Below are 26,872 nucleotides of genomic sequence, written 5' to 3' on the forward strand. Positions count from 1 at the left end.
GAAAAAGTACCTTTCTTTTCCTGCATTCGTTCTAATTCATATTTAAGTCCCTTGTTATCACTTGATTAACCAAAGTTCCCTTTAAAAAAAGATTGTGTAGGCCTGAATGAAGCAGCTTAGCAGAACAGTAATACTGACAAGACGTCATCTTACACCATTAGCTAACATGGACATGAAGGCAGTGACCATCTACAGTGTGTGAAATGCCACAAGAAGTCATCAACAGGGGAGGAGAGTTATGTCAGTCCAATTTCTTCAAGAACGCTACGTGGGGTTTCAGCTTCCTGTGGAGGGAAAATGTGAGACTCTGGTAAGCAGATCCGGGGAGGCTTGAGAATGTGAAATTGACACGGAAGGGCGTGCAAGTTTCAGAGAATGCTGAAGGCAAGCAGTTCAGCAGTATGGGCACTTCTATGGAGAGCCAGTGCTTATTTAGCAATTTGTGCCCCAAACATCAGAGACCACAGGAGGATATTTTCAGCATGCATTAAATACCTACTGATTACCTACCAATTGTGCTGGGCTCCATTGCTGTAACACAAAAAGCAGTCAAGCCCACTGCAAACGCAGTGCAAACCCACAGCTACCTGACATTTCTACAGGAAAGGTAAGTTACCTTAGTGTTAAAATTCAAAACCTCCCCTAAATAAAGACCAGGGAAACCCCCGAGTTCTCCCCATTCTTCACATATTTTGTTTTCCCTGCTCTTTTTTCAAGTCATATGTATTTATTCTTCTCTGAGTTTTTACTCAGTTTTGGACTTAAATGTCCCCAGCAGCAAGGCTGCAGAAACTCACCTTCCCAGACCTCCCCAGAGCAACCAATGGTTTCAGTGGAAGCAACATACAGAAAGAATGCTCTGGGATCTGGGACAAAAGTGCCTTTTGTTCTATGTAACAACCAATACTCATTTTTAAATGTCAAAAGAAGACTAAACAAAGCAGGCATACTAGAAAAAAATTAAAAGTTTTCCCAAAGTGTCTAATTTTGCACGGCACAAAATAAAAAAGGACCAAGTAGGTCAAATTTCAGGTATTACTAGCAACAAGTTTGTAATTAAAAGGCATACTAGATTTTAACAGAGGAAAACAATTTTTGTACCCAAATAACTTACTTTTGCATCCTAATTGTGGTACAGCACAAAACAAGGAAAAGAAAAATTAATTGAACCATAAATCCATACATTAGATTTAATTGTATGTAAAGCACTACATGAAATAATCTTAATTATTTAAACTCTTTGGTCTGTTTCCTTATTCCTTGTACTATGAAAACAAGGATCATAGTACTTACCTTCATATGTAGAGATTAAGGGAGATAAGGCTTAGTGCCTGATTCACAGAAAGTGCTCAAAAAATGTTAGCTGATACATTACTCAACTGAAATCTAAATGAAGGTATTTAGCCTTACTATAAACCAGCTCTATATATAAAGTTCATATGATGACCTTTTAGTATGTTTGTGTATTAATGAAAAATGAGTAAAAGTCAGCTTTGGTGAAAAAAGGCTATTTTTTATGAAGTATTCTTGACCCCCTCCCCCCCTCCAAATTGAACCTCAACCTAACCAGGCTACAGACCTAAATATACATGGAGGATAAGAAAACAAGTTAAACATCACCATTATAATCTGCCAGATACAGAATGGAGGAAATTCGACAGCATAGGGGACTCAGTTTAACAAAAAAGGCAAAGGAGGGTAAAAGCAGAGGAGTTGTTAAAGATTAAGAGAGACTTAAAGAGACCAGATAAAATGTGAGCCTTGTTGGGAATCTGGCTCTAACAAACCGATTATAAAAATGCATTTTTCAGACAATTACGGAAAAAAACCAACCAGGCATAAGATATTAGGAATTACTATTAATTTTGGGGGGTGTGGTATTCATCTCTTAGGGATACATAGTGAAGTATTAAAGATGAAATGATAGGATGTCTAGGGCTTGCTGTAAAATAGGCAAAAAAGGCGGGGTGGAAAAAAAAAAGGCAGGGTGGGGTGGTGATTTATGAAACTAGCATTGAGTTGATGGTTGTTGGAGCTGAGTGATGTGTACATAACAGTTCCTTATACTATTCTATTTGTATGTCTCAGAGTTTTCATGGTATAGCTTTAAAAGAAAGTTTAATGGAAGTGATGCAACACTCCCAAGAATGATGTAAGCCAATCTCTTTCATTTATAATGTTTAGCCTTAAACATTAAATACACTGCAAGACTGACACCTGAATCACATACATATTAAATAAAGAGGACTATTTAAAAAGAATCATTTCCATTTAATGTTAAATAATTTTTAAAACATCATATAACCTTTAATGTATTTATTAAAGGGTGCCTACATTGAATTCTATAGTTAACATTCTTAGCTTATCCATGTAAAAATGTCCCCCTATCCTATTCCCTGGAGCTGGTCAGACTTCCCCTATGTGTTCACTGCCTGCAATCTTATATAGCATTTCTTGAAGAGAACCACGTTGCTTCTCAAATATGCATTATTTAAAGTATCTGTCCTTTCTGAAAGGCCTAATTTCAAAGAATCATTTACACATTTTCTTCCTCTGAGACTTATACAAACCGTACGTTAGAGTTTTTTAATCAGTTGTATTTATAATATAAAATTAATTTTCACATGTTCACACTGAAATTGTAGCTCAAAATTACCTAGAAAAACTATTATCTGAATTAGTAATATCCATAGAAACAGAAAGTAGAAAGGTGGTTGGTTACCAAGGGCTGAGGGGAGGGGAAGTGGGGAACAGTTGTCTATAATGGGTACAGAGTTTCAGTTTTGCAAGATAAAAAACTTATGGAGATCTGCTGCACAACAATGTGAACATACTGAACACTACTGAACTGTACACTTAAAAATGGTTAAACTAGTAAATTTTGTTATTTTTAAAAGACAATTTAAAATAATTACCTGGAAAAATTAAAATATGAAATATATTATTTATCAAAAGGATGGAGAAGAAAAAAGTCATTCACATGAGACAAAGTACATGCAATACTTTTATTTTAGACATGCAAGGAAAGGTATTTCAGAATCTACTAGTTTAAAGCAAGCAGCTGTATACAAATAACAAAAGAAGCAACATCTTGTTACAGGTGGGCACACAGCATCCAAAGCAAACAGGCATGAGACAGTGCATATTTATGCAGCATTAAAACCACATGAATGACATGTTGCAGGGCTGGGGGAGGGATAGAGGAAAATAATGGAAACGGAAGACCAATGTTTCCCAATGCTATCAATGTATAATGCTAAATTTCTCATTTGACCGCCCACCCAGGTGCTTCAAATGTCATGTAGTACAGTGAGAATGGTAAGAATGGAAACAACTGATCTGCATACCTGCCTTATACACATTTTCACAGGTCTTCTTTCAATGGTAAATCAGTTTGAGCATCTTTTGAATGTATTGTTTAATGATAAGTTACTTAACTCGGGCTTTAAACTCTCTAGACATAAACAATGAATTATTTGGTAATTTCCCCTTTATAATAATATATGTTGCATGTTTTATTAAAAGTATACACAAAAATGATCAATATTAAAGGTTTTCATATTCAGAAATATAAAACCATATTTAACAAATCATTAAGTATCTAAATGCAGACAATTATAAAACCATAACTAGTAAAATATTAGTATTTAAGCAATATAAGAATCTTAACTATATAAAATAAAGCCCATATTAATACTTTGAAAGGATTACTTACTATTGAACAATAGATATTGCAGAAGAGACTTTTCTGACATAGCTTTCTGATAGTTCTTAAAGGGACTGTTTGATATTGTACAGCACAAATGTGATTCAATAATTGTGGCATTATAAATTTCTTAGAAACTGTGACTGTTTTACCTTAAATATTATATAATAGTACAGATTTTACTTTCTTGTATTATTTCCAAATACACTTTTATGTGATACATTAGAAAACGTTTGCTCATATAGACTATAATATAATCACCCTAAATATAGCTCCCCCCGCCCCCCGCCAACATTTGAAGACCAAACCACACTATATTATTGGCATTGCTTATTCTGCCCTAGCGTTTCAGCTATATTTTCTTTGGTAAACATTTTAACAATTGCTAGGTATTCCTCTTACACGATTAATCACAGATGGTTCATAAATGATGACACGTACGTGTTTAAGATGAAACATTACTCAAAATGGCCATAGGTCATATTTTTTCAAGAAGAAATTAAACCAGCTGCAAGCAGGAAAAGCTATATCAAGATCACATATAGAATGAAAATAAAACAGAAAAGAGGATGAAAACAGGAAAATTATTACAATTATAAAGGTAATGGTTCTGAAATGTTCTATTATTATTATACAAGATAATCAGTCACCAAGCTGAGGATATTTTCTTTCATGAGCATATCAGCTCTCTATTTCCTCTGTGAAATTCTGCATACACGATGATGAGTAGTCATTTAGTACACAGGGACATTAAAATATTCATGACGTGGCTACAAAAGAAATGCATATATTCTTACACACAGTATACAAACTGACATAGACACAATCAGATTTCTAGAATGTTTAGTGCACAGTAAAGAAATCTTAATTGAAACTTAGAATTGGTTTGTTTTTAGAATTTTGGTTCATGGCTGAATATTTAACTTCTAAACAATGCCCAGGAGTTCAGATTCATCTTTTATAACTTTACTGTATATAATGATAATCTAAATGATGACCTATATGTCCTACAAAATCCGAAAGCACTGTATTTACTAAAAATACTCTGAAAAGATTTTTCAGTGTAAGTCATCTGGTAAATACTGAGTTAACTCAAAATCCAGTTAGAATACTCCCTCCCGCCAGTGTTCAAGTTCATCAGGATTTTACCACACGAAGCAAAGGAATTTAATCCCTTAATGAAAATCATTACATCCCAGAATGACCATGAACTTTTACAGATCCTAAAGGAAAATCTTTCCCAAGAAAAAAGGAGAAAAGTAGTCACCCATTTGGTAGCAATAGAGGTTTTCAATGGTTCGCTTAGCTTAAAAAAAAAATTCCAAAGACTATATGCCCTTGCGACTAAGGATATTACTTTTAAAATAATCCTCAAGATAGATTTTAAAGGACTCTCCAAATAGATCTGTTAAATGTTTATGCCTTCTCTCTATAAATGTACCTAAAAGGATGTTTCTCACATCAACAAGGTAACCTGAGGTGAAGTTTTAAACTGACCCTAGAGTGCACAGAAGAGATTAATGTCTAGGGACTCCAAAAACTCCCTGAAACTAGAGACAAAATTAGGTACAGATTTTCCTGAGAAGAGGGCCCATGGCCCATCGGACTCTCAAAGCGATTATACCCCTCCAAAAGGCTTGTGACTCAAAAAAGTTTAAAACTGCTTATTTGAGTGCTTTTAAGATATCCTCAATTTAATATTTATTCAACTTGGCACTTTGAAATGTTAGGCTACAAACTCATGTAAACTGTTTCAATAAAATATGTAACAGATACCTTATACTTAAATAATAACCATTAAATACAAAAGTGTTTGAGGAAAAAAGCCAGTTAAATTTTAATCCTCAGATAATTCCTAAACAGTTTAAAGATATAATTGCTTTTTTTCTCCCACTCAGAATATTGTGGAATGAAGCAGCAAGCTAAAATAATATTAATAATAAATTGAACCCCTAAATGCTTCATTTTCATGAGGGAATTCGATTTCGGTATCAATGGTATTAATAGTTTTTTGGTCAATGAACTCTGAACCTATTTCAATATTCGCTGTGTAAAAAAAATAAATTATAAGCCCCAATGATAGATCATTATCAGAGCAAAATTCCCTATGAAAATATGTTAAATGAAATAATTGGGACTATCCCTTGGGATTAATGTAATTAAACTTCTCAGGTAATGCTAAACTATAAACAACAAACTTGACAAAATTATAATTACAAACGGAATTTATATATCCTACTACATTTTGATGCATGTAAGTACTCCAGCACATATTCTAGTATGCTTTCTTACACCCAACGAAACTCTTGCTGTGATACATGTTCTGTTTTCTGGAGAGAGAACAAGAAAAATTTAAGTCTATCAAATAACCTTTCACCTAAATAATACCAGTACTTTGAGCCTTTATATTACAGCTTTTTATATTTTTGTTTTCTCTCTTAATTTTATATCACACCATGTAAAAACCAACAATTAAAAGAAAAGAAAAAGGTAGTTTCCCAAATAGGGCTGAGTACACAGCGGTTCCTCCCCAGAGGAGACTTAACTATGAAAGAGAACAAACAATTCTATAGGAGCAATTCTCAACCGTGACTGCCCCAGGCATTTCTGACAGACCTTTAATACCCTTTAGGAAAGAAAAGAGTTGATAAAGCCAAACTATTCTTTATAACAATGATCCATATTACTGTACTTAAGAAATTACCATCCAATCAATTGAGAAGAATACTCTTCAAAGGGCAAAAACCTCCTCACCGGAAAAACATTCTTCAAGAAGAAAATAAACTCTAAAACCCACAAAAATAAGTGTATTGGGCTTCCCTGGTGGCGCAGTGGTTAAGAATCCGCCTGCCAATGCAGGGGACAGGTTCAAGCCCTGGCCCGGGAAGATCCCACATGCCGCAGAGCAACTAAGCCCGTGCGCCACAACTACTGAGCCTGGGCTCTAGAGCCCGCGAGCCACAACTACTGAGCCCGCGTGCCACAACTACTGAAGCCCGTGCGCCTAGAGCCTGTGCTCCGCAACAAGAGAAGCCACCGCAATGAGAAGCCCGCGGACCACAACAAAGAGAGCCCCCACTAGCCGCATCTAGAGAAAGCCCGCGCGCAGCAAAGAAGACCCAACACAGCCAAAAATAATAAAAATTTTTTTTAAAATTAAAAAAAAATAAATGTATTCTTTTACCACTTTTAAGTTGCTATAACACGTTTTAAGTACTTGCCCAGTTTAAACTGCTAAGGGCTGAGAAAGTTGTGCTATAAATAAATGCCTTAATGACCGTTTAACATTTAAGGTTGATTTTTAGCTAAATGACAGATATGCCCATAATTAACCAAGTTATTTTTTCTCTTATATACGAGGAAAACATTATAGTGGATTAAATATAACTCCAGTATTCTGGGCCGTCTTACCACCAGTACATTTTATGAGTCATGGAATAATTATATTAATTAAGAATTGGGGGGGGTGAGAGTGAAGTCTGTTACAATACACAGACTTTATAGTCCTGTGCAGAATTAGACCTACTGTCTTCTACTGCCTAGCAAACTGAGTTTAATACACTGAAATGTCAGTGATTTAGATTGTGTGGGAATAAAGACCAGAATGAAAATAGTGAGAAAAAAAATTTAATCAAGTTGTATTACACAAATATAAACCACAAGTTGCCCTTAGTACAGATTCTTTGGAGACCTATTTTTTTAAATAAAGATTAGATATTTACTATTTTCAATCTGAAATGGGCCTTTAATCCTGGGCAAATCTATTCCAAACCCTCAACATTTTCCTCAAGTTATCTACCTCTTCTTTCTCCTCAGTCCCTGCAGCTCTCCTCTAGATGTCGTTTCTCAACTCATCCAACTCATGAGGAAAAAAAAAAAATTTACAGCTTTAACCCGTTCATCTCCTCAAAACAGAGGAGGGAGAAGACTCATCTTACTCAAGACCAATGCTTTTGATTCCATTCCTATTCACCCTCCGCATATACTTTTCCCATTATTCCATTCCTGTTTTTCATCGCTCTCTCCATTAGCTCCTCTCCTCAGTATACATGCATGTTCAACTTTCCTCCATACTAAGAATAATCTTTTTCTTAATCCCCTACAAAAAGGACCAGATGTAGTGGGAAGTGCAGGACAACAAACACAGCAGAAAGGAATTAAGTTACACCTGTTCTCAAAACCACCTACGTTCCTAAGACAAGACAAACCTCATTACCTTAAAAATTCCCAGATATTCACTATACTACGCCAATGACTCAAAAGTAAAATGATCTGATAAACTATAATGAAAACTGGTAAGCAAGTAATTATCTGAAGGCTTAAGTCTTGTTGAGATGAGAAGTGCTTAAATAAACTAGTGATATTGGATCCAAAACTGAAAACCTAGTGTCCTGATTTTCCTTTCTGGTACACTATGTAGTCAAAGAGAAAATAATGTACATTTAATAAAAAATATATATAAGGAAGTGTAATTTGAAGTTATTGCTCTACTCCAGTTTTTCTTGAAGGGGCTTCACTTATTCCTTGAACTGTATCCTTTGTCCTTCATGTTCTAGAATACAATGGTCCTTTTTATTGCCCCTCACTGAATACTGTGGCAAAGTCCTTATTCTCAACTCTGGAACTCTATTCCTTGAGCTAAAGACCAAAGGGCTGCAGAGTATCCAAATGCACATAAGATCTCTTTTTAGCAATGAATAAAAAGAGAAGAAATGAGAGCACTTTATAAGGTACCTTTTAGATGAAAGGGCTCATGGTGTCTTATTACAAAAGCACTTGTGAGGCACTAGGAAAATCGAGTGATTTTTTTTTTACATTAAGTTAGCAATGTGGCAAGAGCAATATGGTTGCTCCAAATGGTTAGTGTCTAAAATGGCCAAGAGAACATAAGTGCTTCACTTTACCTGCTGAAACTTTCTTTTTAGCAAATTCTACTCTAGTTTCACCTAAAGGAACAACACAATGTAGTCTTCCATTCACAGAGCGGCATTTTGTCTTTTTAAAAAATTTATAAATTAAAAAAATTATACTTAAAATACATGTTTTACACTTATAGAAAACAGGAGGGAGGGACCTCAAATATCTTCAGAGGTAATACTGTTAAGTTAATGTCCTGCTCCTAGATCTTTTCTTACTTGATGAGTATCTTTCCATATCATTACATAGAAATTGATCTCATTTCTTTCAAAGCCAGGTTAACAGTTTCATGTATGGTTGTACTATAATTTTCTTAACCTATTTCCCATTGATGGACATTTGGTTAGGTTCCAATGGCTCAATATTATACTGAGCATGTGTCTTGCTGCATTTGTGTATTTCTGTTGGATAAAATTCCTTCAAGTATAACTAATGGGGCAAAGGTGTACACATTTAACTGTTAATAGATATCACTAAACTAATCCTTCAAAATGGAATACAAATTTATGTGTTCATAAGAAGCAAACAATTCTTCTTTGCCAATCCAAGAAACCAAAAAAAAAAAAAAAAAGGCTAATTGATATTTTAATTTACATTCCCTTAGTCAAAGGACCATGTGTTTTTTCTTTCATCTGTGGATTACTTATTCATATCTCCTGCTGTCTTATTCTGTTGTGCTGTTGGTCTACTTCTATTACATTTGCCTTAAAAATAATAATGAGGAAAACTTAACTACATTTCCTAAAACCCTGCTCTGAAACCCATTAGTGATAAAATAGTAAAGAGAAATTACTTTCTCTGGCAGTTAATTGTACTTTTTAAATAAAGAAGCAGAATAATTAACTTAGCTAATATAACTTTAAACTATAAAGAAATAGTTTTAAGCACATTTTAGGGTAGTTGTATTGTATTTGCCCTGTTCTTCCATTTGGATCATAACTTGAAATGCCTAAATTTAATCAGAGTTTTCAAAATAGAAAAGATTTCTTGCAATCACTGAATTTCAAATATTCAAACTCTATCTTTACCAAGTAAATTCTTTAACGCTAATAGGGTATAAAAGAAAAACAACAAAAATGTCTATAGGTACAACATAAGTCTATGTATGTAAATTCTGGTCATTTAAACTGTTTCTCTCTTAAGGAATTATCAAATCCCTAAGGTGGATAGGGAAATAAGCAGAAAATTCAAGTGTTCTAACTGCCTGCAGGGTATGCTCAATTCTGTTTTCAGGCAAAAACTCAATTACCTTAATAGATGTTAACAGATTTGGTTGTTGTTGAGGAAATTAAATTATATAGTGACATCCCATAAGTTTTGCTACGGGTTATCTCTGGTTATCAAGTAAAAGTAATTTTGGTGGATCACAGAGGTGATTCTTATAGCCATTTACTTGAGCGCATTTCTCCTTCTTTCACAATTTTTAGGGTTTTTTTTCCCTTCTACTTTTGATTCATTTTCAGCCAGTCATTTATAATCTGGACTATACATTATATTGAAAAGATGTAGCAGTCCATAAATGTAAATGGAATCTATAAATGAAATTTTTATATATTACATGATGTTAAATTAAACCAGGGTTTCTGGACCTTGGCACTGTTGACACTTGAGGCCAGATAATTTCTTATTCTGAGAGGGCTGTTCTGGGCACTGCCGGTTGTTTAACAGTGCGTCCTTGATCTTTACCTACCAGATGCCAGTAGCACCTCATGGCTAGTAGTGCCAATCAAAAATGTGTTCAGACATTGCCCAATGTCCCCTGAGGAGGCACAATTGCCCCACCCCCAAACCTAGTTGAGAACCAGAATAAACTGTCTCTGGTTGGTGGGTAAGATTATGTTCTCATGTGCTTGCCTGTATTTGTTAATTTTCCTATAATGGGAATTTTTATTAAAAAAAAAAAAAGGACAGCAGAGGAAACAACAAAAGAAAAAAGAATGTCTCAATAGGGGAAAAAAGAACTCAAACCCTGCAATTTTTCAGAAAGTACTTTTTAAAGAAAAAAATCAGGTCAACTTACTTCAATTAATAAATAAATAAATAAACACATAAAACCAGCACCACCAGCTAGGAATATGCTCTTTGCAGGTCCCTGTGCAGGTCCCAATCCTAGGGCTCATGCAATCAACTTAGTGGATCAGGACCAGCATTGAAAAAAAGAAGAATAGAATAGAAAACATGAGACTATAAAATAAGAAATATGAGTAAGTATATATTATTTAACCAAAAATTTTTTTGGTTTATGTGTATGTAACTATTGTGATATAAAATTGCATTTATTACTGTGGCTTCTTGTCAAATACTTTTGAAAATCAGATTTACAGTTACTGAATATTTTAAGTTATTCCAACTTTTCATTATTACAAACAGAGCAGAGTAGCAACAGTGGACTCAAAATGAATTAAAATGAAACAGCAAGGGGGAAATCCTCAAAATTCTGAAAAGCAAACAAAGAAAAAGAGCTCAAAAAACAAACACAGAGCAAAATGATTACAACCTAAAAACCAGTGACCAAGGGCATTGACCAAATTGTTTCTTATTAAATGCAAAGTGAAAGGCAAGATTTGTTCCGCCTTCTGTTTTCTCTGTATCTACCCTTCTGTATTTTCTATTTCAAGCATTAATGTAACTAAACCTCACTTATCCAGAATTTGGTCTCGCAGACCCCAATCAAGTTTACTCATAAAAAATTAAAATATGCTGGCGTAAAAGACTATATAGCCTTGTTAACTTTTACCCAATTGAAAAGAAGAAGGTTTAGGCTTAAAGGTTTTAATATAAACAGTGGTAATTACAAAGGAATTACAGGAGCTTGTCTTATTAAAGCCAATCCTACGAGGATTTTTATTAAAATGCTTTTTGCTGTTATATTACTGTATATATTTGAAAGCATCTGTTTTAAAACAATGTAAGATATTCTTGAGTTTGACTACGTTGCCCAAAGTCCAAATATTCTTAATTAGCAAGATTTTAACTTTAAAAAAACCCCAAACTTATTAAAAGGCATGTTATTAAATACTTCAATAAGTACTTACTTACTTAAAATACTTTTAAGTTACAAAAGATTCATTTTTAGAGAAATCACTTTTTCTCCTAAGATTCTTACCTTTCCATTTTTATGCAGTCCAAGAGATTTATTAATTACTACTTCCACAAAGATGTTGTATAGTACTAAGATGTATCATGCAGGCCCAGCACTAAAACAAATCAATTTTAGCAGCACTAATTCTCCATAGAGCACCACTTTCTAGATGAGGCAAATTAACAATTGTAAATCCAATAAATCTATTCATAAAGTGGACCACCTTGAAGTAGAAGCAAATTCATGAGTGTAATGCTTGCTTTTGGTACCTCCTTATTTTTCATTTCTCAGATTACCTTAGTGAGAAACAATACCAACAGCAAACAAAGCTCAAAAGGAAAACCCCCACGAATTTGAAAATGATGCTGTTAGTATAAAAAAAAAGGTTGACACATCTCAAAGCGCTGATCAACACCATCATGCATCTACCGCTGAGGGTTAAAGCCCAACACCCAGTATTTAACTATTTGATCTTCACAGATCAAGCAAGGACTTGAAATCATCTCACGTGCAACAGTTTTGGCATAACACCCCATTTTATCCATGCCACGAAAATGGTAAATTTAGTAGTTACCAATAAATAAGGTGGGGGTCAAAGGGACTAAAGCCTTAGACTGCTCTTTATCATAAGATATCCTCAGACAAACCTCCCCATTCTTCATTCTGGCTCTATAAAATTAAGGAGCAGAGAAAAACCGGTAAGTACCTGACTTCACAAAGAAAATGCACTCTATATTTCCTTTGTCATTATATGTAATGTTTATAAAATAAACCCAACTGTACTGCTTCCCCATGCCCTCCCCTCCAAAAAAAATCTAGCTTAAAATAAGTATTTAATTGGTGCTGGGGAAAATGTTCCAAGTATTGCAAAAAAAAATGTCAATTTAGTAATCTCAGCATGTTGCACTTTAATAATTTAAGAATCAAGTTAAGTACGAGTGGCATGTTAAGAAAATATGTTTTAAATTCCAACGGTCAAACGTTAAAAATTGGATAACAGACCAATTTTTCTGGGCTTTACCCCCAAATCTAATTATGTATTCATACAACAGAATACCAAAAGGAAGTAACATAGAGTTCGGTCTAGAAATATCAAAATTGTAACCCTTCCTTACCAAGTAATTAAGTAAAATAAGACATCTTTATTATTTAATCACAATATCTGATATTTTAGTAATTATTATTCAGATACACATTTATGTTATGTTCTCATTACTGACTATAAAATGCTAATAGAAAATCTACTTTATGCACTGACCTTCTAACCCTGTTTGCCTATTAAATGAAGGACTACCTAAACAAACTACATGACATTTACACAAATTGAGTAAAAGGGACATTTTAAAGAAATTTTTCTAAAGAAAATAAACATTTTTAAGGATAGAAATGTGTATTTCACAGATTAAAAAAGGATTAAAACCAAAATTATTTTGTGATTTGCATATATCTTTAAGCCAACAGATATTTTCAATATAAATTCAAAGTCATCTTTGGTGTTTAGAAAAAATCAATTCAAGTAAAAGACCTGACACCAAATAGAAAAAGAAAAAAAAAAAAAATCACAATATATGAAAAACTAGATTAAAATCAATTAATTAGGACTTCTAGAAATTTAAGACTGCATTTAGATAAGTGTCTTTACAGCTATATTTACAATTTTGGAAGCAAAATCATTTCATGACATAGACTAAGTGAATATTATACCCTAAATTTTAAGACCAAAAACGCTACTATAGATCTAGGCATTTTGATAAGTCCAACAAGAAATTATTTGAAAAATACTATTTATATCTATATATCCAATTAATAAATTCCAACTATTGATAACTTGGACAATGAAAATTTCCAGTCTAAAAAGTAAAGGATAGCATCAGTCTTAGGAAACCTACTTTGTTCAACATAGAGAAACCTCCAGGAGAATTATGAATTTCTTTACTATATTACTGAGACATACAGAAGTTGGTGTCTAAAACAGAATGTTTAAAGCATACCAAGAAAATACACAAATGGGGGTTGGGGCGGACAGAGCACAGTGGTTAAGATTTCATACAACTCTGGAGTCTAGCAGATCTGGGTTTACAATCCTGGTTTTGCCAACTGCTACCTAGGACCAGTCATTGGAACTTCACCGAGCCTCCAGAGCCTCTGTTTCTTCTTTGGTTAAAAAGGCTCTCATGACCCCTTCTCAGGAAATCCTGATGATTAGCATAGGATGCCTCACATCTAAGTGCTCGATAAGCATTAGCTATCATCATAGTTCTTTTTTGCTACCATGGTGCCCAGACAAATCTTTTTTAGCAGTTTGTGGAATGCTTTTTCTCATCTTATTCTATCACCTATTTTATGAACATAATATTCAAATACTCTCCCAGAGATGTAAACTTGTATCATGTATCAACATATAAATGACTCTATTGTAGGAAACAAACATCTTATCATCCTGGATTTCTTATGACAGTATGTTGGTGAATAACCTGAATAAACAAGTTAACCTGAACAGAATAACCTGAATGAAGCTTAACTGCCCCATACAGACTTTAGCTTGGTTTCATAAAGACCTTAACCTCACTCTAAATTCAGAATGGACCAGCCACGTTCTGCCTCCTCAAGACCTGAATGGCTAAATTAAGAAAGATGGTTCACTTGGACCATTGAATAGAAAATGTCTTAATATAGTATCAATTTGGTTTATGTACAAAACAATGTAAAGGTAGTCACAGATGAGAAATAGGGCCAAAGCTCTCTTCTAAAGACAAGGAAATGTAATTAACAGTAGTCAGGTTTTTTTTTTTAAACTAGGGTGAGATGGGGTAAGGAGAATTTTACATGGAACTAAGGACATCCGATGCTTCTCTCTCCATTCCTACTTTTCCCAATTAGAGATATAAAAATAGTACTTCAAAAAAAGAGACATTACTTCTTATTAAAATACTTTTATAGGGGAGATACACACACACGTACACATTTACAAACAAACATGTACCTGTAATAACTTCTGGATCCTCTAGTATATTACTCAATACATGCTATAAAGTAAATTTAGCATATGTCATATTGTAAAGTGTATAGCGATTTCCCAGTAGAGTTTAAAAAACAATCCAGACACAAGAGACGTCAATGCCCTAAACATTACTCTCCAGAAAAAAATATTAAAATTAAAAGCTGAACTTCAACAACTTTAGAAATGTTTCAAGGCAAATGTAATTAATCAGGAAATGATGAAGAACTTGGAGGAAATACCAGGATCTGATAGAACCGAATATAGTTCCATAATAATGAAATATAAAAGTGATCAAGGGAAGGAAAAATTCCCAGACTGCACTGGCAATCCAGGGGTTAAGACTCTGCGCTTTCAATGCAGGGGACATGGGTTTGATCCCTGGTCGGGGAACTAAGATCCCACATGCTGCATGGCGCGGCCAAAAAAAAAAAAAAAGAAAAATTCCCAATTTCTGACCCTGGTCTTGACCTAATTTTTAGAAGTCTGGTTAGTGAACAGCAGAATAAGGAGGTGCTAACTTTAAAGCAATTTTACAACAGTAGAATATGAGCTTGTAGTCGGCACATCTGACATTAAAAAAAAAAAAATCTTCGAATGACATGTATGCAATCAATTAATAAACAACTGTGGCAAACCATACACACATGGAAAAAGGGCTGTGCTCATTTCACTACTGAACAGCAGATGCCATTAGGGCTGTCAACAAAATACTTCTCTTTTGCAGGCACCTTAACCCCTGTTTTGGTAACTCAAGATAATTAAATGTACAAAGCATTGTCTCATATTTAATTTATGTATGTTCCAGATGATGTCATCCCAACTTCAAACAATCCCCACAACTGACCTAGTCAGTGACTGATGCAGAGGGATTACCGAGAGCTCCCCACTCTCCTGACTGAGGCCAACAGTTAAGAAGTTATAATGAAGAAAAAGATTTACTCTGATTTAAAGCCTCCTTTAATAATAAAAAAGACAATTACCATAATGAAAAAATTACATTTTTTTATATTGATTAGCTCCTTCTCCTCATGCTATAAACTTTCTATTTGAATAAAACCACAATTATGACTAAAGCATAATTCAACTAGGTACCTGAATTAATGTATCATTAAGTTTTTAGGAAAAGGTAGCCTTATCTATTAAATTTTTAACTTCAGAAATTGAAGGTACAGAAGTATCAAATATACAATTAACCCAAGACAACTGTGGAAGTTAGAAAGGGAAAGGGGTTTTATCAATGGTTCTTGTGATATCAAGGCAAGACAAGAATGTAGCTGTTTAACAGAACATGGTTTGTTATTTAAGAAAAGCATAGAGAAGTAGAAATACTTTTTAGTTAGTTTTGCTAACACAAAACTAGAGGATTCTACAAAAAGTATAATTATAACACTATCATTTGCTTGGCTACATTTGCACTTAATGGACATGAGGTGAAAATATGAACCAACTTGGAATGAAAATGCCATAATCTCACAGTCAACTCCTCATTGTACACACTAGTGAGAAAAGGGGTTATCTTAAGTAATTCAGAACAATGGACAGAGAGTTCTCAAATTACTGTTACTTTTCCCATCTTAAAGTAGTCTGTCCTCTAAATGTTTGGACTCCGGTGTTTTGGGGTCCCAAAATGGGCCATCTCCAGATCACCTCCAAAGTAAACAATCCATCCACAGATAACTGAGTTGATGTGGCTGACACATATTCCAATCAATAAACTGCACATGGACACTACATGCCAAGCATGCTTCAGAGTAATTTCTGAAACTGTAAGAATGAGGGAAGATGACTGAGACTTCGCTAGTAAGAGCAAAACATGCTAGTGTCTAGTCAAGAGAACTCTGAGTAGCTTACCTCCTGCAGTAGATCAGCCTGCTCAATTGCTTTAAGGACATTTTTCTTGGATGTTTCCTGAACTTCTCCTCCCAAAAGAAACTCATCCAAAATAAAATAGGCCTTCTCAAAATTAAAGATGATATCAAGTTCACACACCTGAAAAGCAAAAATAAATAAATAAATAAATAAAACCGAAGAAAGTAAAAGATACTTACCTACTTACCTACTATCAGGTAGTCAGTAAAATCTGACCAGAGGGAATCAATCTTAATGCCTACAGGCTAAGAAAGACCAGACTCTGCAAGCTCCTAACATGGGCAACTTAATAATTTTCTACTCATAAAGACTGATCTTTTGAAATACATATTTCTGGGTAATATGATTGTAACTGCTAACCAAATCTAAATTCTATACTAAGCACTTCCAGTATATTAATCTTTGCAGCTGGACCCCTTTCTATTTCACTATTTTAAACCTCGTTCTCACCAGCATAATTAAATGAGTAGGTCTGTGGGGTCAAGCAATTCTGGCAGTTAACTCACTAGGCACACTGACAAGAAACAGTCATTCCTTCCCTCTCCCACAGTTACTGTCAAATACTCAGAATCCCCAAGATAATCAAATAATAAACTTGTTACAGAAGAGGTTAAAAAAAAAAAAAGCACTGTGGCATTCAATTTCCTAAAACAAAATACTACTCACACTGCCAAAATACTTGTCAAGTAATTCCACGTAACGATGAATTATTTCCAGGGTAATTAGTTCATTGTCCTGATCCTCAATAGCACAGCAAAAATACAGACTGGCATATCTGTAACAAAAAACAGATGTAGAAAAAAATTTACCCCATAATCATGTTTTCTAAAATACATTTTCATATCCTATTGTGAAAGATGTCATGCTTATACAATTTATTTCTTTACAACAGTAGACTATTTTTCTCCTAGACTATAAAAGTAATAAATGTACAAAAAAGAAATTTTGAAAAGTACAGGCAAGCAAAAAAGAAAAAAAAAAAATCACACCATCTAGAAAGAGTTACTTATTTTGCTCTTCTTCCATTCAGGCTCCTTTCTATGAATATTCTAAAACACAGCTGACCCAGGTTGTTCTCAAGTTTACTTAAAACAAAGTGTGCTGTGTGACTATTTCAAACCACAAGTAAACAGGGAAGAAAATAAACTCTCCAACTGAAGGACTTATTGAAGATGCTGTCAACGTTAAGTCAGCGTTCTGAAACATTTTACTGAAGTGTAATATACACACAGAGAAGAACACAAGTCATAAATGTACAGCCTGATGAGTTTCGAAGTGAACATACTTGTGTACCAGCACCTGCACCAAGAAACAGAATTATTACTGAACCCCTGAAGCCCCTGTCCTAACCTCTCCTGGTCACAGCCTCCCAGCCCCAAAGGTAACTACTATCTTGACTTCTAACAGCACAGAATTATTTTTAAAGGAGGTTTATAGGATTATGGAATAAACCTCAAGAAAAAAACAACAATTCCAAGTAATCATAGAAGTTAGAGAAAGAACAGGGGAAACTGAGACATGTCCTCAAATTCCAAGTTCTACCCTGTTAAATTAAAGCTCAGGTTATTTACCCTTGAAGAAGGTATAATAAGGTTGGAAAACTCATATTCTCCAAACTAGGATTCTAGCACATGGGACTAGGTTATCCTTGATCCAAGGAAGCCAAAACTTATTAACACAACCTTGAGGCATACATAACAAAGGATGACCTAACCAAGTCCTTTGAGGAGGGTTAAAAGAGTATTTTCAAATGGTTTAAATGTATTTAAGGCTTTTGAAAAGAAACAAAATGAAAACCTAAGACATTCTAAACAAGTCTCAGTTGCCATTGTAATTTTCAGAGGAGCATTTAAGTGATTTTTAGAAAACACAATGGGCAATTACTGCTCATAGCATTAATGTAAAATAACGTACAAACACACACACACACAATCTCAGTTTTGAAATTCAAGGAATTCCTGCTCTTCAGTATGAGAATAACTAGTATTTTCATAACACTCTATTAAAATTTCAATATTATTAAAAACATTTCCTCTTATTTGATTTTTCCAACAGTAAGCAGCATCATCCTTCATTATGGAAGGAAAAAAAAGAGGCCCAAGAGTACAAGGGCCTGCCAAGTGGTTGTACTGTGACAAGAAATCTGATCTTCAGACCTTAACTCCAGGCCTTTTCCACTCCACCACACCGACTCCCTTGTCATACACATACACTTTTTGCCATGTCCATTCTACCTGATTTCTACATTCACTAAGTTATTTTATTTTATTTATTTTTAAAAATAAATTTATTTATTAATTTATTTATTTTTTGGCTGCGTTGGGTCTTCGTTGCTGTGCGTGGGCTTTCTCTAGTTGGGGTGAGCGGGGTGGGGCTACTGTTTGTTGCGGTGCGCGGGCTTCTCATTGCAGTGGCTTCTCTTGTTGCGGAGCACGGGCTCTAGGCTTGTGGGCTTCAGTAGTTGTGGTCCGTGGGCTCAGTAGTTGTGGCACACGGGCTTAGTTGCTCCACGGCATATGGGATCTTCCCGGACCAGGGCTCGAACCCGTGTCTCCTGCATTGGCAGGCGGATTCTTAACCACTGCGCCACCAGGGAAGTCCCTCACTAAGTTATTTTAAATGTTGGGTCCCCTGCAGTCTTAGAGAGAAGGCATTCAAACACATTCATTTATTATCATGAAGGACATAACAGGCACCACCTCCAACCTTACCAACAAAGCGCTTCCTCTCTTTCCCAGCACTATCCTATGTTTTGTTTATCGCTTTAAAAAGCAATGGGATATTCCAAGCTTCCATCCTCCCTAACCTATGCTCCTCAAATAGTCTTAAATTTGGGAAAACTGATACAAATGACACATAAGATTCTCTGAATTAAGAAAACTAAAGATTAAAGGGGCTGACATTAAAAATTTGGTAGATAAAAACCAGACATGACTAGCTGCTATGAACAGAGTGCTAAATAATTCCATTAGAAAGAATTTACTAATAGGCAATGTCAGGTAAATTTAATTTGTTTTTTAAATTTCAAGATTTCTTCAATGCTACTGTTAAGCAATCTAATGCTTACACCATCCTCGCTCCTTATCCACAGTACTGCTTTTTACTTACAAGTAAACAGCATTTAAACACTAGTCAAAGGTCCTAGACTATACGAGTCATTCGGAAATATTACTTTAATATCAAATTAAATGAATTCTTCACTGTAGGTGAGCATCCAGTTATCAGGATTATAAGAAGGCACCTCTTTCCAGAAGGCTTAAGGAAGAAAGAAACCGAAGCATAATAACAGGTAACATTTATTGAGTCCTCACTCTGAGTAAGGCACTAAATGTTACCTAAGGCCTTGGCATAATTTACCATTTTAATCCTCAAAAAAACCCTTCCAGAGAGATACCGTTATTATTTGCATTTACAGGAGACTCAGGCTTAATTGAGTAATCTTCCAGAACAGTGATTTGACTCCAGAGCCTGAGTTTTATATTAAAAACTATGGCCCAGAACTGTGCTAAATAAAGTAATCCTGCAACTGGCAAAAATTAAAACATATTCAAAGCAATATTTTACGTGCTTTGAAGAGGGAGAGAAATAAAAATTGTTATTCTGATTTAGTAAAAGATTACCAGGAGAACCTGAGGTATACTCCCTATTTCCAGAACCAAGTGGTTTTAAAAAATTCAATAATGAGCTCATTTTGTTCTCTTAGTATATATTCGTAAGTCTAAATCTGAAGTAAAATTAATAGACTAGTAAGAAGAAAGGTATGTTTGGTTATTTTTAGCAGAGTAGATTAAGGCTTACTCTAATTACTGGCACTCAGAGAACATCTGAAGGTGCCTATTCTTATATTCACAACACATGACTTCTCCCCAGTCAGCTAAATATCAGCTGACTGTGGGTGACTGTAACCAAACCGTTCTCAATATTCTACTGCTATGTCATTAAAAATTCTTTTGCTAGTAAAGAAAATCAATACAGTACTCTTCAACAAATTCTGAAGCTCGTAATTGGTAGGTGTGTATTTTTGAATTAATTTTAAGACTTTAATCCATAACATGCTGCACAAAATAGGAATCAAAAACGCATACAGTGTTTTCTGTGTTCACAGGATCTTCAAGAGCATTTATTTTAGAGATGAGGAAACAAAGGCAAAATGACTTGCTCGAAGTCACAAAACTAGCTAATGGCCAAGGGAAAAGAACTCAAGTCCCCAGATTTTCAGTCTAATTTTTCAGCTATATTAACCTTACTCCCCTCTCACCTCTCCCTCCCCAAGAGGGGCAACTGCAATGAAAGGCTCAGGGATGAAGAATGTGGATGAGGCAACTTGAGGAAGGCAGACATAAAGATCACTTGGTGATAAGAACAGCGACAGGAAAGTGCTAGTTCAGAATTTCTCAGCAGCTAAGCAGTAATTTGTTTGCTTAAAAGGTCTCCTCTTCCAGCTGGTCTAGAGAAAAAAAATCACCTGTTCATAGCTACAAAAAATATGTCCTTAAGTACCCTAGATGAGTTTTCACTATGAAATGGGGAAATGCAGAGGAAAACTGATTATAAATTCTAACTTTTGTATGTGAATTTCATCTCAGTAAAGCTGGTTTTTTTTTTAGTGCACCTTTATTTATAGGCGCTTGATGTAAATATCAGAGTCAGGTGAGATTACCCTTTACAGCCCTTAACGGCGGTAGCCCAACACGGATGGGCTGAATGCTGTGCACAGAGCACCAACTAGTGCCTTCTTTTCTTTTGACAGGCCATCTCCTTCAGCTACAGGAATCTTGATTCCTGGGACTGATTCCCTTGCTTGTATTTTCCTCCTCCACACGGGGGACTCCTTCCCTTATCTAGAAATAAGCTTAAGTCTCTTATGCCATTTTCTAACCCTGTCCCCCACTCCTGTCTACAGGTGGTTATCACCTCTTCTGTCCTTCATAGCAAAGCTCCCCCAAATAGTCTACACCTGCTGTTTTATTGTCTCCACCTCTTCACACTTTGCCCCATTTCTTTGAGAGTTCTGTCTCTACTATTCCACTGAAAATGTTCTGATGAAGGGCATTTTGCGAAATGCTCACTGTAAAATCTAATATTCTTCACTTTAGTTGACCTTTACGTGACCTTTGGCACTGGTGGCCTTATTTTTGAAACTCTCTCCCCTTCCCCAATGTGACTGACCTTATACTTATCCTTTGCCTGCTGCTTGAATGCTGGTGATCTAACGCTTTATGCCTAATTTTCCCCCAGACTTCCATGCCTATGCCCACCCTGAGAAAACTAGGCATCTCCAAATGGAAGTCACACAGGCCCCTCAAAGTCAACCTTCTACTTCACCATTTACCCCATCAACTGAACCAGAAATGTGGAATAACCCCACTCCTCCCCTTCTTTCACTGCCCTCCCTGCTTCTAGCGGTGACCAAGTCTTACCAAACTTACCTTGGGAACAGCTCTTCCACCTGCTGAGCCCACAGCAGAGGTCTTCCTTCAGGACTGCTGGATGAGGCAGCCTCCTAACAGATCCCTCAGGTGCCAGTCTCAGCCCTCCCCCACCCATTCTCCAACTACAGGATCTTTAAAGAAATGCAAATTTTCTATTCATCCCAGTTTAAAACCCTTGCCTCCAGGCTTAAGATTTGAGTTCTGGCCACTACGGCAGTCACTAGCAACTGACCTTGGACAAGTCACTTCTCCCAAATTCTCATTTTTTATAAAGCTGAAGTTTGATCAACAGTAGTGGTTTTCAAACTCAGGAACCATCTACAGAGAGGGTGGAAGCCAAATGAGTTGAGATACAGTCCTGATTTCACACGAGCACCTCCACTTCCACTTGTTTCATTTAAGGTTCTATCCTTGGGGCAAAAAGCTTTTTTAAAAAAAAAAAAAAAATCACTTGACTAGATTACTCTAAAACATCTCCCAGCTCTAAAATGCTATGATTTTTCTCAACAAATACTAAACCAAACACTGGATACAAAATCACCCAAAGATGACTAATATTCATTCTACTCTAAAGAGGAGTCTATGGTATTTTTAAAGTTCTAGATGTCCTATAACCTTCATGACTTTCTCTACCATCTCCCCCACAAACCCCACTCATATTGGAGTGGAATAAAGGAAAACTGAGAGAAAACCCAGGCTTCTCTTTGACCCCCCTCGCAGCCCATACAGTCAGTTCCCTGCACATCCCCCACAAGAAAGAATTTTTATATGCATGAATGTTCTTATCTTAAATTCAGTAAATTATTTGTAAGGGAACAGAAATGAGGAAGAAACAAAGTAATTATATTTATTTTAACCTGATTAGAACAATCTTGAGAAGTTTATTTTAAGGTATTAAAAAGTTTCAGATATTAATAAAGATGTATAGCATTTTTTAAAAAGCTTAGTGTTCAAAGCCAACCTATGAGTCATTTTGCAACATCAAAATTTTAAAAGTCTGTTCTTGGCAAAATTATCTATCTACCAGATATAATCACACCTCCACCACAGCAACAAGTGTACTTCAAATTAATAAGCCCTAACGAACAAATCCTGTATATATCCAGTTTTTACATCTATGACTAAAATGGTCTATGTATCCAAGGTGTTTATAAGTGAGTAAGAGATCCTAAAAGTCAGATTAAAAGGCATGTCAAATATCAGTCATTACTTTACAGATTTGTGGGGAGAAGGTGGTGGTGGAGGGTAAATGCTTATCTAAATTCAGAGAATTACTCACACAATTTAAAACACTGATCTTATTTTCCCCTTCAAAGAAATGAATTCTTTCAAATTTCCTAAAAAGATGATTAAACATGAAGTATCATTTATGCCTTCAGTTACATAATTTCGTGTAAAAAGATTTCCATGATTTTAACATTTTAGCTTGGGTAATCAATCAAAACAGCAGTTATCTTAAAAATACAAAGCTTTACCTTAAGACTATTTCATCTATATCTTTATTAATCATTATTTATAAGTGTCATCCCTCAAAAGTCTGCAATTTCCACATTATAAATGATCTAACATTTGATTCTATTTCACCTTCCTGATAAATAAAAATATACCTTTTGTAAACAATCTTCAGATCTCGCCACTCAAGAAAGCTGCACATTTTAGGTTTCCGTGCTAAAACGGTTTGAACAAGTTCTCTTGTGATCTTTTTCTTCTCTTTGTCTGATAATGGGACGTACCATTTCTGCAGTCGAAGCTTTCCCTGACGACTAAAAAGCAACATAAACTGCATCTGTTAAGATAAACAGAACCAAGATTACAGGCAATACTTCGATTCAATAAAGTTAAGGTTAAGATGACATGCTGCACAGAGAAGCTTTGGGGGACAGGGCATTTAGCTAACAAATGATGAGTAGCCATCAATATTTCTATGCCAGTTAAAATAGCAGGAAATTCTTATAGAAAGATCTTCCCACCAGATGCAAATCCTCCCACCCCACCCTGTTCCATGTAAGTTTGGGGGTGGGGGGCGGGACGGGAGGACAAAAACAGGTGAAGTGAAAATTCTGATGAAAAAGAAAGATAATTCTTGCAATTTAAGAAACTATTGTGTACCTGTGCTATAGGAATGTATGTATATGCATCAAAAGAGAACTGTTGACATCAACTGGTTTAGATGCATTTGAAAGAAACAGATCTACTATTTTTCACCCTAAACAGAACAAGCTGTCCTAGTTCCAGACCAAATTACTTGTAGACAGACTGCTATAACTTAGAATGCTCTTTCAGTTTATGCTTACATATTTTAGGCAAAACAAAAGATCTAAAATATAAACCAAAAAAAATCCCATAAATGCATTTTTCTTAATAAAAGCCTGATTTAAGTATCCCTTCTCATCTCATTTTAAAAATTCCACCATAAATATACACACAATAAAGTGAGTTAATATAATTTTACCTAAGAGAATAAAACCTTTAAAAAGCCAAAATAAGAGCTACACACATTCACACATTACGCGAAATACTTCATTTAAAACGATAAAAAACATAGCATCTACAGATGGAGCGGATGCTGAATTCTAGTGTATTTTACACAAACTATTTTGTATATATTTATTTGGAATCTGCAAATGATGATTAGTCTACATGTTTAGTTTTTAAGGAAACCTTCCTGTATAATAATAATTCAACTGGTCTTCTCAACTGCAAACAGATAAGCACTGTTTCTACAAAGGTAATTTAAAGGTAGAATTCAGAGATATATATTTTTTTTCTTTTAACTATTCTATGTTCCAGTACTAGTTACTGCAAGTAAGATTCAGCCTGACTCCTAATATTCACCACACCATGCCGAATTTGAACATGGGGTGGGGGAATTTATACAATCAATTTGAATAAAATGGGCCCTAAATTTCGCTAAGAAATCATTGCCGCTTTTTGTAATAATCCAAACGGGCATCAAGATATTTAGAAATTTACGATGCGACAATTTAACTTTATTAAAGTTAAAATTGGCTGAAAACACCTCACTTAAAAAGGATGCCTGGCACGAAATAAACGGACAGTATTCGTTTATTGATGTCAAAGTGCCTCACATATAAGTCCTGTTAAGATAGCGGCATTAGAAGGGGACAGCAAGTAAAGCATAAACTGGACAACGTTTCATGCAAACCCGTTAGCAGAACTTGCAAAAGAACAGACCCGTATTCCAGGTTCTCGATGACCAGGAGGGCTGGGGGTTTGCTTTCGGAACTCAAGGACTCAAGGGAGTCTATAGCAGGCTCCACCACCTCCCCCACCACCACCACTTTATATGACGAATAAATAATTCACTCTCTTGAAAATAAATTATATGTTAACATGGGACGATGCCCGGTCGCAAGGCACAAGTATTCCTTTCCTCTAGTTAAAACCCAACGCTCTGATTTTGCCACAAATCACAGGGCACCTCAATTCCTGGAGATTGGTATTAAAAACAATGGGCTCGGCCGCGGAACGGGCTCGGGGCCAGCGTTCCTCGGTCCGGCCGTCTCCGATGCCTGCCCGCCGCCCCACGGGGGGCCGCACTCCATCACTGACCGATCGAGCCCGGGCGAGGTGACAGGCACGGAGCGGGGCAGACAATGGCAACCGCCGCCGCGCAGGGGGCGCCAAGGGTCCTCGGTCGCCGCCGCCCCCGGCCGCCGACCCCGCCCGCAAATGCCCCGCAAAACTTGAGGCGATTCCCGAACCACAGGTGCCGCGGGGCCGCCGCAGCGTCCGAGACTGGCCCCCGCATCCTGGGGCGCGGCGCCGAGTGGAGAGGGGCGCGGACGCGAAGAGAAGTGAGTTTCGAGGCGCGGTGCCCCAGTGGCGGGCCGGGCGGGCGGACGCAGGGTGGGGTCGTCGGGGCGCTCGTGGGACAGCGGGGGGCTCGCCCGACCCTCCCTCCCCGCTCCCCGTCCCCGGCGCCCCCGCTCGCCTCCCGGGACTTACGGCGGCCGCGGGCCGCAGGCGCGGCGGGGCTCGGCCGGCGGCGGCGGCGGCTAAGGGGAAGCCCCTGTCGCTGAGCTGAGGAAGAGAAGCCGTGTTGCTGTGGGGAGAGGACCCGGTTCGCGGAGTGAAGGCTTAGGCGGCGAGGGGAGGGCGAGCCGACAGACCCCGCCCCGTGGGCCGGACGGGGGAGGAGCCCGGGCTGCGGCGAGCAGAGGGGCGGGCTGGGCGGTGCGCGGGACGCAGCTCGGCTGTTGCCAACGGCACCGGAGACAGCTCAGGTGACCGCCCAGTCCGAGGAAGCCGATTGGCCGCGTCTCTACCGGGGGGGGGTGGGGGGGGGGGGGGGGTGGTCCGAACCGGAAGCCAGGCCACGTGACCCGGAAGCGGCCGCTGCCGGGGCCGGCGCGCCTGCGCACTCCTGAGTGTGTCGCCGGGACGCGCGCGCAGCTGTCTCGGCTGTTTTGTGGTGAGAAGGTAGTGTTTCGCGGTGCCCTTTGTTGACCCTGCTATGCGGGGCAGGGAAGATCAGGACTGCCAAGAACCACATTCGAGCTCGGATAAATTTCCGTGCCCCAAGAGGGTGGGACGGGGCGGTGTAATGGCTGGTGATGTTGTTGAGCGGAGAGAGGGAGTGCTGCAACTCTGAGGAAAACAAGTCAGCTCTTTCTTGGAGCTCGTGCACGCGTTTAGAGTGCTCTTTACAATTACTTTGCCTCAAAACTGTCCGGAATCCGACCCCTTCTTCCCATCGCACTGCTACAGCCCTAGACACCTTTTCGCCCCAAGCTGTGCAAGTGTCTCTTCCCGGGGCTTGCCTCGTCCATCCTCAGTGCTGCGGACCTGAGGAGTTACTGTCCATTCTCATCTGAAAAGCCTAGAAGCACCTCATTTCAAGA

The 26,872-nt window shown here is 37.0% G+C and overlaps 1 protein-coding gene and 1 long non-coding RNA gene across 3 annotated transcripts in view; one reads left to right on the forward strand and one right to left on the reverse strand.

Moving 5' to 3' along the window:
* On the reverse strand, window positions 1-26,088 carry AP1S2 (adaptor related protein complex 1 subunit sigma 2). Of its 2 annotated transcripts, none has more exons than XM_061178504.1 (5): window positions 25,977-26,088; window positions 23,615-23,793; window positions 17,242-17,350; window positions 16,558-16,695; window positions 1-284 (listed from the first exon to the last, which is right to left on the reverse strand). In XM_061178504.1, exons 2-5 carry the CDS (start codon window positions 23,791-23,793, stop codon window positions 237-239), a joined length of 474 nt encoding a protein of 157 aa, XP_061034487.1. In that variant the 5' UTR covers window positions 25,977-26,088; the 3' UTR covers window positions 1-236. The 2 variants fall into 2 exon arrangements, with proteins under 2 accessions (XP_061034487.1, XP_061034486.1); XM_061178503.1 differs by lacking the exon at window positions 1-284 and adding an exon at window positions 4,184-4,476 and having other exon boundaries at window positions 25,977-26,062.
* A 336-nt stretch (window positions 26,089-26,424) lies between these two features.
* LOC133082711 (uncharacterized) overlaps window positions 26,425-26,872 on the forward strand; it is a 212,904-nt gene continuing 212,456 nt past the window's right edge. The window contains exon 1 of the long non-coding RNA XR_009698978.1: window positions 26,425-26,450. This is a non-coding gene — a long non-coding RNA (uncharacterized LOC133082711). The remainder of the gene's footprint in view (window positions 26,451-26,872) is intronic.

Source organism: Eubalaena glacialis, chromosome X, assembly GCF_028564815.1.
Source record: "Eubalaena glacialis isolate mEubGla1 chromosome X, mEubGla1.1.hap2.+ XY, whole genome shotgun sequence".
Lineage (NCBI taxonomy): Eukaryota > Metazoa > Chordata > Mammalia > Artiodactyla > Balaenidae > Eubalaena > Eubalaena glacialis.

Excerpts from the sequence above, each read along its gene's own strand:
- AP1S2 (XM_061178504.1), bottom strand. The coding sequence starts at position 23,793 with ATGCAGTTTATGTTGCTTTTTAGTCGTCAGGGAAAGCTTCGACTGCAG. Across the intron at positions 16,696-17,241 it reads TTGACAAGTATTTTGGCAGT|GTGTGTGAACTTGATATCAT; the intron begins GTGAGTAGTATT and ends TTTGCTTTTCAG. Across the intron at positions 285-16,557 it reads AGGCTGATCTACTGCAGGAG|GAAGCTGAAACCCCACGTAG; the intron begins GTAAGCTACTCA and ends TTCCCTCCACAG.